Below are 15,363 nucleotides of genomic sequence, written 5' to 3'. Positions count from 1 at the left end.
CTTACCTTGCTGACAAGAAACTATCGTCACCCTTATCATATTCATTGGTTCAACAATAGTAGTAAGTTGAAGGTAATGCAAAAAACTAGGGTGTATTTTTCTATTGGTTCATACCATGATTGTACTGATTTTGATGTAGTGCCCATACAAGCATGTTCACTTTTGTTAGGACGACCATGGGAGTTTGATACTGATGCAACACATCATGGTAGAAGTAATAAGTACACCGTACCCTTATGCATATAGGAAAGAAAATAACTTTTTTACCTTTAACCCTTGCTGAAATTGTGAAATGTGAACAAGAGATAGCTGAAAATAAGAGAAAAGAGTTTGAGAATGAATCTGAAAATCAGCAAGTAGGGGAAAAAGTTTTTCCACCCAAAAAGGAGAAAGCAACAACAACTTCTAAGTCCGATGAAATTAGATTGAAAGTGTGTGTTATGCTTGCTACTAAATCTGATTTTGCTGAAATTTATGCTAAAAAGCTATCATTCTATGCTTTGATATGCAAAGAGGCCTTAGTTTCACTCAAGAATATATCTAGTTCTTTGCCTCTTGCTATTACTAACCTTTTGCAGGAGTTTTTGGATGTATTTCCAGGCTGAAGTTCCCCCAGGATTACCACCAATTCGAGGTTTCTCCGAAGGAGAAATCAAGCTTACAAGTTATTACATTTAACTAAGCTATATATCACGAAATGGATGGTGCTTCAGGTTCAGGGTTCGGCGGGGTGTGGCTTGTGGATGGTTCGGACACGGCATTTTCCTCCGATAAGTTGAGGTACTTTTGCCAACTCTCAGAGGCGGGCATGAGGCAATCTCCAGGTTCATGGACTTGCGGTCTCTCTATAAGTGGTCGCATAGAAGAGCCATCCATAAATACAAAGTCTGTAGACTCTGTGGTCATCAAATTGATTTGATTCCTGGAGCAACTTTTCCAAATCGTGCTGCATATAGGACCAACCTGGAAGAGACTAATGGAAATTCAGTGACAAGTCTAAAACCTTTTGGATCGTGAGTACGTACGAGAAAGACTTAGTCCTTGTGCTATTCCTGTTCTTTTGGTTCCTAAGAAAGACGATAGTTGGTGTATGTGTGTTGATTGTAAAGCCATTAATAATATTACTGTAAGATATTGTCACCCTATTCTTAGGTTAGATGATATGCTCGAAGAGTTGAGTGGTTCTATAATTTTCACTAAAATTGACTTGCGAAGTGGATACCACCAAATTAGGATGAAACTTGGAGATGAATGGAAACTACATTTAAAACTAAGTTTGTCTTGTATGAGTGGTTAGTAATACCTTTTGGGTTAACTAATGCACCTAGTACTTTCATGCGATTGATGAACGGAGTTTTACATGCTTTCATTGGAAGATTTGTTGTGGTATACTTTGATGATACCTTGATTTATAGCAAGTCATATGAATTACACTTTGATCACTTACGTGCTATTTTTAACACTTTGAGAGATGCATGTTTGTTTGGTAACCTCGAAAAGTGTATCTTTTGCACAGATCGAGTCTCTTTTCTTGGCTATGTTGTTAGTCCACAGGGAATAGAAGTGGATGAAGTAAAAATTGAAGCCATAAGGAGCTAGCCAACCCCTAATATTGTTACTCAAGTGAGAAGCTTTCATGGTCTTACGGGTTTCTATCGACGCTTTGTGCGGGATTTCATCACCATTGCTGCCCAATTGAATGAATTGACGAAGAAAGGAGTGGTTTTCAAATGGGGACCTGCACGAGAACAAGCATTCAATTTGTTGAAAGAGAAGCTCACCCATGCTCCATTGCTCCAACTCCCTGATTTTGGTAAGACCTTTGAGCTAGAGTGTGATGATGGTGGGATTGAAATTGGAGGTGTGTTAATTCAAGAAGGTAAACCTATTGCTTATTTCAGTGAGAAATTAAGTGGGCCAAGTCTGAATTATTCTACCTCTGATAAAGAATTGTATGCTTTAGTTCGTGTGCTTGAAACTTGGCAACATTATCTATGGCCTAAAGAATTTGTTATACATTCTGATCATGAATCACTAAAACATATTAGAAGTCAAGCTAAATTGAATAAACAACATGCCAAATGGGTCAAATCTATTGAGTCTTTTCCATATGCCATAAAACATAAGAAAGGAAAGGACAATATGATTGCTGATGCGCTTTCTAGGCGTTATACCTTGTTATCTCAATTTGATCATAAGATTTTTGGTTTAGAGACCATTAAGGACTTATATGCTGTTGATTTGGATTTTAAAAAAGTGCTTGAACATTATAAAGAAGGGAAAACATGGAATAAATATGTGCTGAATGAAGGATTGCTCTATCGTGCTAATAAGCTATGTACTCTAGATAGCTCTGTTCGTCTTGTGTTGTTATAGGAGGCGCATGGAGGAGGATTGATGGCACATTTTGGAGCAAAGGAGACTGAAGATGTGCTAGCCGCCCACTTCTTTTAGCCAAAGATGAGATGAGATATCGAACGCTACGTGTCCCGATGCACCACTTGTAATAAAGCTAAGTCTCGCTTGAATTCACATGGTCTTGCATGCCTCTTCCTATTCCTAGTGCACCATAGGAGGATATTTCTATGATTTTGTTTTAGGACTGCCTAGGACAATGAGGGGGAGGGATAACATATTTGTAGTTGTGGATAGAATTTCTAAAATGGCACATTTTATACCTTGTCACAAGAGCAATGATGATACAAACATAGCTGATTTGTTTTTCAAGGAAATCGTTCGACTACATGGAGCGCCTAATACTATCGTCTCGGATTGTGACACAAAGTTTTTGAGTCACTTTTGGAGATCACTTTGGAATAAACTGGGGACAAAGCTGTTGTTTTCTACTATGTGTCATCCCCAAACTGATGGTCAAATAGAGGTTGTCAACCGTACATTATCGACTATATTACGGGCTATTCTAAAGAAAAATTTGAGGATGTGGAAAGAGTGTTTACCGCATATTGAATTTTTTTACAATAGGTTGGTACACTCCACCACCAAGGCAAGTCCGTTCCAGGTAGTGTATGGATTTAATTCCCGTGCTCCTATTGATTTACTAACTTTGCCTACTTTTGAAAGACTTAATTTAGATACTAAGAAATGTGCTAAATTTATTCTTAAGTTGCATGAAACAACTAAAAATAATATAGAGAGCATGACTGAAAAGTACAGGATTGTTGGAAGTAAAGGTAGGAAGGAAATAAAATTTGAATCGGGTGATTTAGATTGGTTGCATTTGAGGAAGGATAGGTTTCCAGAACTAAGAAAATCAATGTTGATGTCTAGATTTGATGGACCATTTAAGATAATTGATATAATCAATGATAATGCATACAAATTGGACCTACCTGTAGATTTTGGGGTTAGTCCCACATTTAACATTTCAGATTTGAAGCCCTACACTGGAGAAGAAGACGACCTTGAGTCGAGGACGACTCCAATTCAAGAGGGGGAGGATGATAAGTCCATGGCTCCTTCGGATACGATCAATACCACCAATAATCCTCAAATCAAATAAGGTCCAACTACAAGAGCATGTGCAGGAATTAAACCACCAGGTGAACTTGTTTGTCGCTGTTCATGTTTCCTTGGACGGATTACTACTAAAGTCTTGCAATATTTTATTGCTTAGGAATGTGGGAGAAGCACTGCAACCTTACCCAGACATCACCCCTCAAAGGCCAAGTCTACTCGTACTCGAGGCTGAGCTCTAGTCGAAGTTGTGGACATGGTCGAAGTCGTGGTCGTGGTCGAGTTTCAAGAAAGCACATCAGTAAAATGGGCATAACTCTCTCATACGAAGTTTGTTTTAGGTGTTCTTGAACTTGCTAGAAAGCTTATGTTGAGACCTTTCCAATGGATCTATGCTCGACCAAATATTCCTTATAGTTTAGTCAGAGTCGAAGGAATAAGGTGTTGTGTCACCGTTCTGGACCCTGTCGGGTTTTGTAATCGTGTTGAAGTTGGAGTCCAGGTTGTGCACACCTCTTTCCACAGCTGCACAACCCTAGGTTGACCCCCTCATGTTCCCCTATAAATATATGGTAGCTGTCATAGTTTAGGCTCGGGTTTAGCTTAAATTATTCTATTTTAGAAAGTTTCGCCATTTATCAGTTTGTTGAACCCCAAACTCGAGTACTTCATTGGTAATTAGCAATATTCAGATTGCATCTACCTGTTCTTGCTTGTGTTCTCGATTTGCTTGCAGAAAAAGCCTTCTTGGTGAGGTCAACCACGTCTTGGCACGGTTGATAACTACAAAGTAGTGGTGTAGTGGTTGTGAGGGTTCTCGATCTGTTCTGTTCGGAGCCTTTGGATCATCAACGTCGAAGCTCCACCAATCAACTTATCATATTACCTGTCGGAAGATTGGGCAAACGCGCATCATCTCCCCTTCCTTCCTAAATGGGTATGGGTTATTTAACTACCCTCCAACAATTCCCACTCATGTATTTATGTGGAAAAAGCGAGGTGTTTAACAACGTAACCTTTTTAGAAAGTTTTTGGAACACATAAAACAAAAACCAACATCATGAATTATGATGTCATGATACGTATGCATGCTCGATCTCTAGGTTAATGTTTTTGGGGTGTGATAGAGTGAACGAAACATGATCGGTTGTATGGACTGATTTTGTACCTATTGTCCCTATCCCATGTTGCCTCCCCTCATGGCGAGATACAGGCATACCAATCAGCTTGAGATTCATGTAGTCGACACAGAACTCAACAACCTCCTCGGTTATGCACCCTATTGCAATGCAACCTTTTGGCCGACCTCGATTACGAATATATTTCTTCAGAACCCCCATCAATCTCTCGAAAGGGTATATCTGATGAAGAAACTTGGGGCCATGGATCTTTATCTCTCTTATGATGTGAACCATGAGATAGGTTATGGTATCAAAAAAAGATGGAGGCAAGCACATCTCAAGTCGGCATAGAGTATGGCCCACGTCATCCTGCAGGTTTTCTAGTTATAACGGATAGATGACCTTCTGTGAGATCGTGTTGTAGAATGAACACAACTTTATTATCGGGTCTTGGACTTCTTCTAGTAGAATGCCCCCTTTTGTAACTACAAGCAACTATGTCATTATATATCACTTGGCATTCATAAGACTTCATGCCAACTAATTTCAAATCTTTTATCGATCTTAGTCTCTTTGCGTTGGCGAAGTATTTGGATAGAACTTTGACTTCATGCAAGCAACCACACAAACTCTGTTTCTCTTTTTTGCTCAAAGTGTAGCAAGCCGCAGGAAGCCTCTTTCACCCGTTGTCCAATTCTTCAGGATGTAGGCCATTCCTGAGTTTCATATCTTTCAGGTCCATCCGTACTTAGGGTGTATCTTTTGTCTCTCCTGGTATATCTAGTAAGGTACCAATCAAGCTATCAAACAAGTTTGTCTCAATGTGCATGACGTTGATGCATGTCATACCTCCAGGTCCTTCCAATAAGGTAGGTCCCAAAATATTGATCTCTTCTTCGACATAGGAGCTGCTTTTCCACTTGAGAATTTTTTATTGCCTCGTTGTCCCTTTCTAAGGACAACTGTAATATTCCTTACCATCTCAAATACCTGTTTTCCTATGTCAATCTTTGGAGCTTGACCGGTCTCCTTTGTCTCATTAAAATCCCTTGCCTTGATGTTGTACGAGTAATCCGGGCGAAGTAAGCTACGGTGACGCATGTAAACCATTTTTTGAGAGTTCTTTAGCCACTGGCCCATTGTATCTTCCAAGCACTGGACACATGCATTGTATCCTTTAACCGACTATCATGATATGTTACCAAGACCAGGCCAATCTTGGATTGTTATGAACAACATTACACGCAGGATGAAGTTCTCATGTTTGTACTCATCCCAAACCCGTACACCATCATCCCACATTATAATAAGATCTTCAACTGATGGTTTTAGGTACACATCAATATCGTTTCTAGATTGACTCGGTCCTTCGATCGTCAATGGCATCATAAGGTACTTATTCTTCATATACATATAAGGTGGAAGGTTGTAGATACATAGAATCATTGACCAAGTGCTATGACTACTGTTCATATTACCGAAGGGATTCATCCCATTTGTACTCAACCCGAACCTTATATTTCTCATGTCGTATGTGAATGTCTTCTTGTATTTTCTATCGATGTTCCTCTATTGCATGCCATCAGCGAGGTGGCTGAGCATTTTGTCTTTCTTGCACTCTTCGGCATGCCACCATATCAACTGGGCATGTCTTTTATTCATAAACAATCATTTCAAATGAGGGATTATAGGGAAATACCTTACAACCTTAGTGGGGGATCTTTTCTTCTTACGGTTCACCCCCACATCATCATCATTGTTGCTCGCTTGCACCGTGATGCTCCGCACACTAGACATGCATCTAATTCTGCAAACTCTTTATGATACAATATGCAGTCATTTGGACATGCATGTATTGTGTTTATTTTCAAACCCAATGAGCATACAACCTGCTTAGCCTGCTACATGGTTGCAAGCAACATGTTCCCTTTTGGAAGCAAGTCACCTAAGAAATGTAACAAATCAATGAAGCTCTTATCCGACCAATCATTGCTAGCCTTCAATTGTAGCAGTGTCAGCACCATATGCAGCTTTGTGTGCTCATCCTTACAGTTCAGGAACAAGTGTGTTTTAGAATCCTCTATCATACGCTGAAACTTTTGATATTATTTCTCACTAGTGAAGTCCCTCTCCCCATTGCACAACATCTAATCTATGTCATCTTCATCGTTGTGGACCAAAGTATATTCGAACACTGGCATATCATTGTCTTCATCAACCGTCATATCATTGCCTCTATCTTCTTCGATAGTGGGTTGTCCTTCATATTCAAACTCCCCATCTTCATCGTGTTTGGTCCAACGTGTATAGCCAGGCTTGAAACCCCTCCAAAGCAAGTGTACATGGATCTACGCTATGCTTTAAAACTACTTCTCATTCTTGCAATCATTGCATAGACAACATATATAGTCATCACAATTAATTGACTTGTACGCTGTCGCAACGCTAAAAAAAGCTTCCATGCCATTAAAAAACTATGGGCCACAACGGTCAGCATCGTACATCCATATTTGGTCCATCTGCAATTTTATCAATTATTATAAATCCATAGTTACATACTTGTGTGTTGCAATGGGAGCTAAAAATATACATGAGGTATTATAGTTTACGAAGTAAAACACAATGAGCTACAATGGAAGGTCATCTTGCAGCAGGAGCCAAGAGTTTTTATGAGATAATATAGTTGATTGGGTGAAACAAATTCAAAATAACTCGATGCATCCTTGCAACTTGTCCATGCTTATTAAGATAACAAAATTTTAGTAACATTAGTGAAAAATAAAATTCATAAGGACATGCCAAATGACAACACGAGCAAAAACCAATTATTGGTCTAGCTAGTAGAAACTGTAATGCAGAGCTTCTGAAAAATGATTACAAATCAAACTCGGGTATGAATAAGAAGTGGCTACTAAGCATTGTATAATATCTACTTCCTACCTTGTGGATAATGAAAGGCAATTGTTACTTCAGTGCTTCAAATAGATGTTAGTGTAATAGGTAAGGGGGTGCCCCATGTGGTGGGTCCTGCGTCACGAAGTATCAGCATGCAGTAGGTATATTCAAGACCACGGACACACCATGCGACCAGGGTGAAGCTTGCGCAACCAACCCTCTGGTCCTGCAGCAAGGCTCTGCGACCAACTCTCGCTGATCGTAGAGAAGGTACCCATCTACCGGGTCAAGTCTCATTTATTGTTACCTACTCGAGTGTTTTTTACTTCCCCATGCACCTGCTTTTGGTATGGCATAGTCATGGAGCAGTGTGAAATTGCAGTAACCCATCCCGTAGCATTTAATACTGCGGGATGGTCTTACGGGTGAGTGTGACAGCGTTCGTTGATGGTACGGGATGCGCAGACGACCAGAGCAGGGCATGCATGTCTATCATATGCCATGATGTGCTAGGGATAGTTGGCTCCGTCATGTGCAGGTCTGCCATAGAGTTTGGCACGGTCCGGTTGTTGGTGCATCTTTTCTCCTCGTATATGAAGGGGTCAAGAAAATGTTTGTAGGAGAGGAGTTCATTCTGTAAAAGTTTGTTAATTAAATGTTATATCAAATGGAATTGGAAGTTTTATATTTTTTGAAGTAAAATTTTTTTAATCCATTCAAAGTTTTAAATTTTGTTGAAATATTTGTTAAATCAGACTAAAAAACTATGAATCAAAAGTTCTATTGAACAGATTTGGATGTTAATAAATTGTTTTCATAAGTCTTTCCCGATTTTATTGAAAGATTTTTTGGGACGTGTGGTTGTAGATGGGCATGGCAACGCCGGCGTTAAGGTCGGAGGAGGTGGCCGGGCGTTGCCTTTTGCTGTAAGAATTCTAGCGTTGGTAGTGGTCCTCGCACGCTTATGCTTCATAGACACCCCTAAGGTTGTCCATCGCCGTTGCTGCGAAGAACAACTCATGCGTTGAGGCTTTGGTGCATCGCCCTGTGTTGTGCTCTCCTAAGGCCGCTCTAAAGGGGTGAGGTCAGTCTCGTTGGCTGCCTATAGGGATGGTCAACCCTATCATCTTTCCTACGTTGTTAGCACGTCCTGATCAATGGAAGCAAATTCAATAGGACTCTGTGTTACGAAAGGCCCTCTCTTCTGTGATGACACGTGTCTACTCCCCCTCTTATCTTCAACTCAGCCATTGAATCACAGGATAGATGACATGGATAGGATCTCATCAGAGTCTTTCTGGACAAGGTCCTATAAAATTTGATTCCTTGATCAACACCCCCTGTGTGGCTAGGACAATAACAATACCATAGCGATGAAGGTTTTGGGATATGGGTGACTTCCTGAAATTAAGTTCTGTCCTATTAGGATAGGCCTCCACAAGCACATAGGTGCGTGACCTATCTCAGTCAAATTATTAGTCCTTATGAAATTGTTTTTTCTTCTAATAACGTTGTGATTCCTTTTCTTTCCCTATTGCATACTTGCCAGTGAAAAAAACCTTGGTGCATATTTGCCACTACAATCGTTCGTAATTCATCAAACCTGCCATCGAGCTGACGGAGCTGGCTAATGCCTTTCGCTAGGGTGTTTTCAGGTTGAGAATGGCTCAAATGCCCTTAGATTCACGTAGACGTGGATACAAAAAACTTATTTAGGTCTACAATACTGAAGAGAAACTGCAAATTTGTTGAGGTGATCTGCTTAAGCAGTGGACGTGGGCACGGAGGCGTCGCCACCGTCCCTGTCCGTGCCGTCGTCACCCCTGACCGCTGGGAACATGTCATTACACAGCTCGCCGTAGAACCTGCATACCAGCTCGACGAACACCGGCGACTTGAGCCGCTCCCAACACCGCAGGAGCTCCTCCACGTCTTGCAGGTCCCTCGCCTTCCCCTCCTCAACCAGCATTTCCATCAGGCAGCTCTCGAAGCTCCGGCACGCCTCCTCCTCCTCCCCGTCTCCGCTAGCGCTCCGCCCCGACTGCAGCCGCGCCACCACCTTCACGTACGCCGGCGTCTCTGGCGACGGCATCGGCGCGTGAAGCGACATCTCCGGCGCCGGCGCCTCCAGCACTGCCCCGCGCTCAGCATCTCCCTCGGCTGCAGAGGCCGGCGGCGGGACGAGAGGCCAGAATACCGCTCGGATGGACCGGAACGTCTGGCGGCGGCGGCGGGGCTGTGAGCTCATCCTGGCAGCGGCCTTCCGGAGTTTGCGGAAGCGGAAGGCCCTGATGGGGAGCGCGGTGGAGGCCGGGATGCGGAAGAGCTGCGTGAGGGCTCGCCTGCATGCCGCGAGGAGGCTGCACGTCACGCAGGAAGGAGGATGGTGATGAGACGAGGAAACTGACATCCTTTGGGAGTTAGAGAGACATGGGACGCGCAGCTTCACCTACAATATATGTATGTGTATATATAGAGAGAGACAGAGAGAGGGTGGGGGGGGGGATCTGTCGATTGTGGTTGACTGCGTGCGTGCAACGTTGTCGTTGCACGGGTGTGGTATACACGTTCAGGCATCCTATCATACGAGAGTGGAGTGCCACTAACAATTCCTGCATCCTAACATGAACCATTCAATATTGAGCGTGCGTACGTGAGCACATATACACATCAGCATAAGACCCTCTCCTGTTAAAAGTATCAGAAAGTCCGTGGTTCAGATTAACCATTCTTTGAGATTTGAGGGATCAAAGTTCAAATGCACAATAGACTGATCTCGAAAGCAATTTGGAAACCAAAAAGATTTATTTAGATCTATTATGATAGGATTGATGCCGTTCAGTTTTTTTCTTGTCCCTCAACGTTGTGTGCCTTGTGTGTCAGCGATATGTCATAAAGGAGATCGTAGGGATGATTATATTATATCTATATTTATGTACTTTGAATAATATATGTTATTCTATTTAATAGATTACTATAATTTATATTGATCGGAAAGAATGCAATTTGTTCGTAAAGGTTATATGGTTGGATCCCTGGTCTCGTATCATTTTATGGGACAATGATGATTTATAGATTAGCACATATATTGATTGTTGATCATGTTTCACGGATCATAGGTATGGAGCATTACCACAGAAAACCCAATCGACAACTGCTTATTAGTATCAGTCTTGCAAGCACTGACAATGATAAGGTATTACTGCTGGTTCGTTACGACAACGGGCTAAAAAATTGATGATTCCATTGGTACCGATAGTGATACTACTTATCATTATCTGTTATCATTATCGGTTTATAACATAAACTAGTAGTGGTGTATTACTACCAGCTTATGGCTAAAATGGGTATGGATATACACTTTTATCACTGCCGATTGATGCTATGAGTTGGCAATGAGCCAATAGTGCACAATAAAACACTAAGTTCGTAAGTTGCAAAATTTAGACTAAGAAGGTAACTACAAAATAAGTTCCTGATTTCATTAAAAAAATATGTGTATACTAAAAAAATATACAATTACACTAAGAAATAAGATATTGATAGATTACATATATATGTATATATATGTATTACTCTGCGGCGGTGGTGGAGTAGGAGAGACCATAACAATGATGGTGTAGCTATCTAGGAACCATCGTGTTGTCCAAGAAAATTACAAAACAAGTTAGGATTACTCTTGATTACAAATTTCAAGATCTTGTTTTCATAGCGGGACCACCGTACTGTAGGGCTTTTAAGTATGACGTATTCAAATCACGCCATTAAAATTTGATTGTATGCTTAACTTATTTTTACAGAGAATGATATGAATAATATGACCTTTATCTGTATGTGAAGCATATGTTTAATTTTTCATGGCCTGTGTATCATGGTTAATTGTTGGCTCACTCACAGGAATGGCTCAAGCTTGGAGAAGAAGTAGAGAGGGAGGAACACCAAATATGTTGATGGTAAAAAGGATCGGTCCGTTGGCCTGATGGCAAGAGTCTGTATTTATAGGGCTACCCAGGGTACAAATATACAGGTATGTCCTTACAGCGATACAAATATCATAATACCGTATGGACCTAGAGCCAGTTGAATCACACAACACAGGTCTAGGTGGGATACCTTGGCCCCCAACTTAGAAGATATTATCTACTATGATGGTACAGTGATGCAAGTGGCCCTAAAGGCATGGTATTCTGTCAGTCGCCTATTGTGGAACTGCACTACCAAGATGTTAGGATGGCCTCCACTTGCGTCGTATTAAATGTATGTCACCTCCTTGTAGGTGCAGGACGTCTGGTGGGCCCGCTCTGGTTGATTTTTCCCAGGTCTGATGGCCGCTTCCTGTGGGATCCAAGGAGCCCACCCAGGCTCTGGGAGACGGGGGCCTTCGGGAGGCTTGGGATCTGGGAGGCTGTGGCTCCAGGAGACTGGGGCTTTAGAAGCCTGTGGCTCTGGGAGGCCAGTGAGACCGGGGCGTCGGGGGTCCTCAGAGATGACCCCCATCCTCCCCCGAAGGATGGCTTCTTCTCTTGTCTTGCAGGATAACAGCTGGCGGGGCCTATGTCCTTTGGAAGCCAGATTTCCTCCTTTGGATCTGGAACCCAAGGGCTCCAGAGGAGCTCCTGGTGGCAGTATTTTAGCAATGTCTACATGCTGGGGTATTTTCCCCAACAGTATCCCCTCATTCGCTAGCCCGAGGTTAGAAGGGATGAGCGTATGTAAAGGGAACTAGCTCCAGCCTAGCATCATAGTCAGGATATCCCATGACATAGCTTCAATCCATTGAGGAGTCTCTCAGCAATAACCATAAGCGACAATGTCAGGGCATGATGGAAGTGATAAGGCTCGGAGGTGTAGTTAAGATCGGAGCCAAAGGCTGCTGAGATCTTGGCAAAGGCACCATGTTTCGGAGTCCATGCAGAAGCCGGAGTAAACCCTTCAACTTCTCTGATGATGAGACTTCTTGCCACTTGAACCGTCATTGCGGGATCATGAATGGAGGCAAGTACTAGATGGCATGTGGTAATGGTAGTGTGTCTGATGGGGTCATGCGCAGTCTCGCTTAGGGTTTTGTACCCATGATTCTTGCATGCATCGAAAGGGGCTTGGCTCACAAATGTGGAGAGACAGGTGCGCAAAAAACCTAGGTGCCACCGTAGGAGTACGCCATGTGGTTAGTGATCAGCTGGGGCATGGCCATGGGCCCTTCAGCTAATGCAGTGCATCTGACAGGGTTAGGCGTACTTTTGCTTCTGGTCTTTCATCCCTGCCCCTTACATGTGCCAAAAGGGGTTTGGTTTACGAATGCGATGGGACGTGTGCACAAAAAACCCGGGTGTCACCGTAGGATGATGCCACATGGACGCAGATCAGCCAAGGCATGGCCATGGGCCCCTCGGGGGAGTAATTGGAACACCGCGAGACGACGCCCACGATGATTCCGTTTCCTTCCCTAGGGCTATGCAACCATTTGGCCTGGCTATAAAAAATAGGGTTCACCCAGCTAATCCTTCTCTTCTTGTGCAGGGGAGCATTTCTCCTTTGTTTTTTTAGAGTATGGCGTCCTTCTCCTCATCGTCAAAAATGTCGATGTTCTCGATGGCGAGATCGCCCTTAGCGCTGGTGCTGGTACTTGCGGGGTTAGAGCCAATGGCCATGTTACTCCCCTCCTCGCAGAGGGGGCTACCACCCAATGCTCCGTCCTAGCCTCCGGTCCAGGCGGTTGCTCTAGTCGAGACCATCGACATCTGTGATGATAGAGAGGAGGTAGACTGGGATTCTCTGGAGAAGGAGATTGATGTGGAGGAGAAGGCGGAGGTGCAAAAGGAGGCGTCCAAGGTGAAGAAGAAAAAGGTTGAGGAGGAGGGAAAGAGGGCCACGACAGAGGTTGTTCTGTCCTCTGCCTTGTCCTCTAGCAACTCAGGGATCAGCTACTATATTAGCCGTCGTAGTGGTAGGCCGCAGATGAAGCACATCAATCATGGCATGCGCCACCGATTGTAGCATCCTTGATCGTCACCTTGTACTCTTTTGCCCCCTAGGTTGCTCTCTCAGGATTTGTATTTTGTTTGTCAATTCCTCCTTTGTAAACGTCCTTTGGATGTGCAAGTTATTAATAATGAAAATAAAACCTTGGAATGCTTGATGTCTTTTCTAAAATTGAAATGTGGACAATCCTCTGAATAGGTGGCCAGACGTGTGTTTTAGTGCCTTCGATCCCCCATGTGTGGTATCTTCCCTGGCCTTTTCACACACTGCGATTGTGTTGGCAGCCGGAGCAACGAGCCCTCTCTTCTATCCAAAGTCAGTACAGACTCCACTCTAAATTTATTCAAGATTTCAGATTGAAGGAAATCCATCTGGAGCCCAGTGGTGATCGATGGGGATGAAGCTATCGAGAGGGCCGAGGGAGGTGGTTTGCGACCCCCTCAGACTTCAACCACGGTGAGGCTTTGGTGGTGAGGCCACCTGGAGTCCCGTCATGATAGCCGGAGGTGAAGCCAATGATCGGGCTGAGGGAGGCGGTTCGGGACCCCCTGGGCCTATGGCTACGGCGAGGCTCTGGAGGTAACATCACCCGGAGTCCCACGAACGCTTGCCGGAGGTGAAGCCGATGAGTTGGCTACAAATAAGGCGGTTCGTGACCCACTTGGCCTTTAGCCAAGGTGAGGCTTTGGAGGCATGTAACACCCAGTTTTAACGGACAAAACCAGATGCGGCTTATGTGTGCCCAGGATGTTCAACACACATAAGGACATCACAGGTGAAGTAACAAAAACAATACTTTTATTAAATAAAAGTTAAACTCTTACAGCAATTGACATATATTGTCTTCTATGAAGATATCTGCAGCGGAACAGAAGCACTGGTGCCCAACAACACCGCAGGTAACCGACCGGGAGACACGCGCCTAGAACGTCACAACCTCGTCTTTATAATCTTCAACATCTTCACTCACTGAGCAGCAGCATACATATCGCATGGTGTAGGGAAAATAGCAAGTGTGAGCACTTAGAGTACTCAGCAAGTGGGGGAAAGTAATGATATGCAGGCTTATATCAAGAATAGGCTAACGCATGGTATATTTGCGTAAATGCGAGTAATAAAAATATATTTGGACTCAAAAGTATTAAGCAATTATTAAGTGAATATAACCCATACAGTCCAACACATAGCATACAAGGCTCCCCACCTTGCACACCATAACCATCGAGTACTCCCTGTACTATAACCAAAACCATCTAGTATTCCCAGTACTGGAACCATAACCACAACCATCTAGTTCTCCCTGCACCAGAACCAACTAATCACAACCCACTAATCATGTGAGGATCCAAGTCTCTCATATCCGTGAGCACGGCTGTTATAACAGTTTTACACTCTGCAGAGGTTATCCAGCTTTCCCCACGAGTCAGTGAATTCCATGTTGCCGTGTTCGCGAAACACTTAACACACGCCAGTGGTGTGCCGCCAAGAATCACTATATGACACTTTCCACTAACCAGACACTAATCCAGTATGTGTCTGCCCACTAAGTTTCACCGCCAGGCTTTACGCAAGCAAAGCTCCTACCCAAAAGACCCTTTTGTGCTGACCCAACATACACTGGATAGACTCTAATCAGTATGTCACACCTTACCCATATTAGCCTCGTGGTTGGTACATTACTTCTTGGGTTGTCGCTCCACGAACCGGTCCTTAGGTTACTTAAGCAAACACTAAACCAATATCATAACCATGACAACCATCAAAACTACTTTGCTCAAGGCCAAAGGTTCCATGTTGCTAGACCATTAATAAATTAACCATCAATGTTGTATATGTTCATTAGTCAAGATTATGACACTTCTTAACATCCCAGAAGCATGGCTAAGCAATC

General features: G+C 43.2%; 1 protein-coding gene across 1 annotated transcript; it reads right to left on the bottom strand.

Moving 5' to 3' along the window:
• Nucleotides 1–9,252: 9,252 nt before the first annotated feature.
• On the bottom strand, nucleotides 9,253–9,900 carry LOC133928023 (transcription repressor OFP17-like). Its single transcript, XM_062374317.1, has one exon. The coding sequence runs from the start codon at nucleotides 9,898–9,900 to the stop codon at nucleotides 9,253–9,255; it is 648 nt and encodes a 215-aa protein (XP_062230301.1).
• Between the last annotated feature and the right edge of the window lie 5,463 nt (nucleotides 9,901–15,363).

Source organism: Phragmites australis, chromosome 9 (assembly GCF_958298935.1).
Source record: "Phragmites australis chromosome 9, lpPhrAust1.1, whole genome shotgun sequence".
Taxonomy (NCBI): domain Eukaryota; kingdom Viridiplantae; phylum Streptophyta; class Magnoliopsida; order Poales; family Poaceae; genus Phragmites; species Phragmites australis.
The sequence above is the reverse complement of the archived record's forward strand: the minus strand, read 5'-3'. Positions and strand labels throughout refer to the sequence as shown.

Bases quoted from the DNA above. Each gene is read 5' to 3' on its own strand.
- LOC133928023 (XM_062374317.1), bottom strand. From the start codon at position 9,900: ATGTCAGTTTCCTCGTCTCATCACCATCCTCCTTCCTGCGTGACGTGC.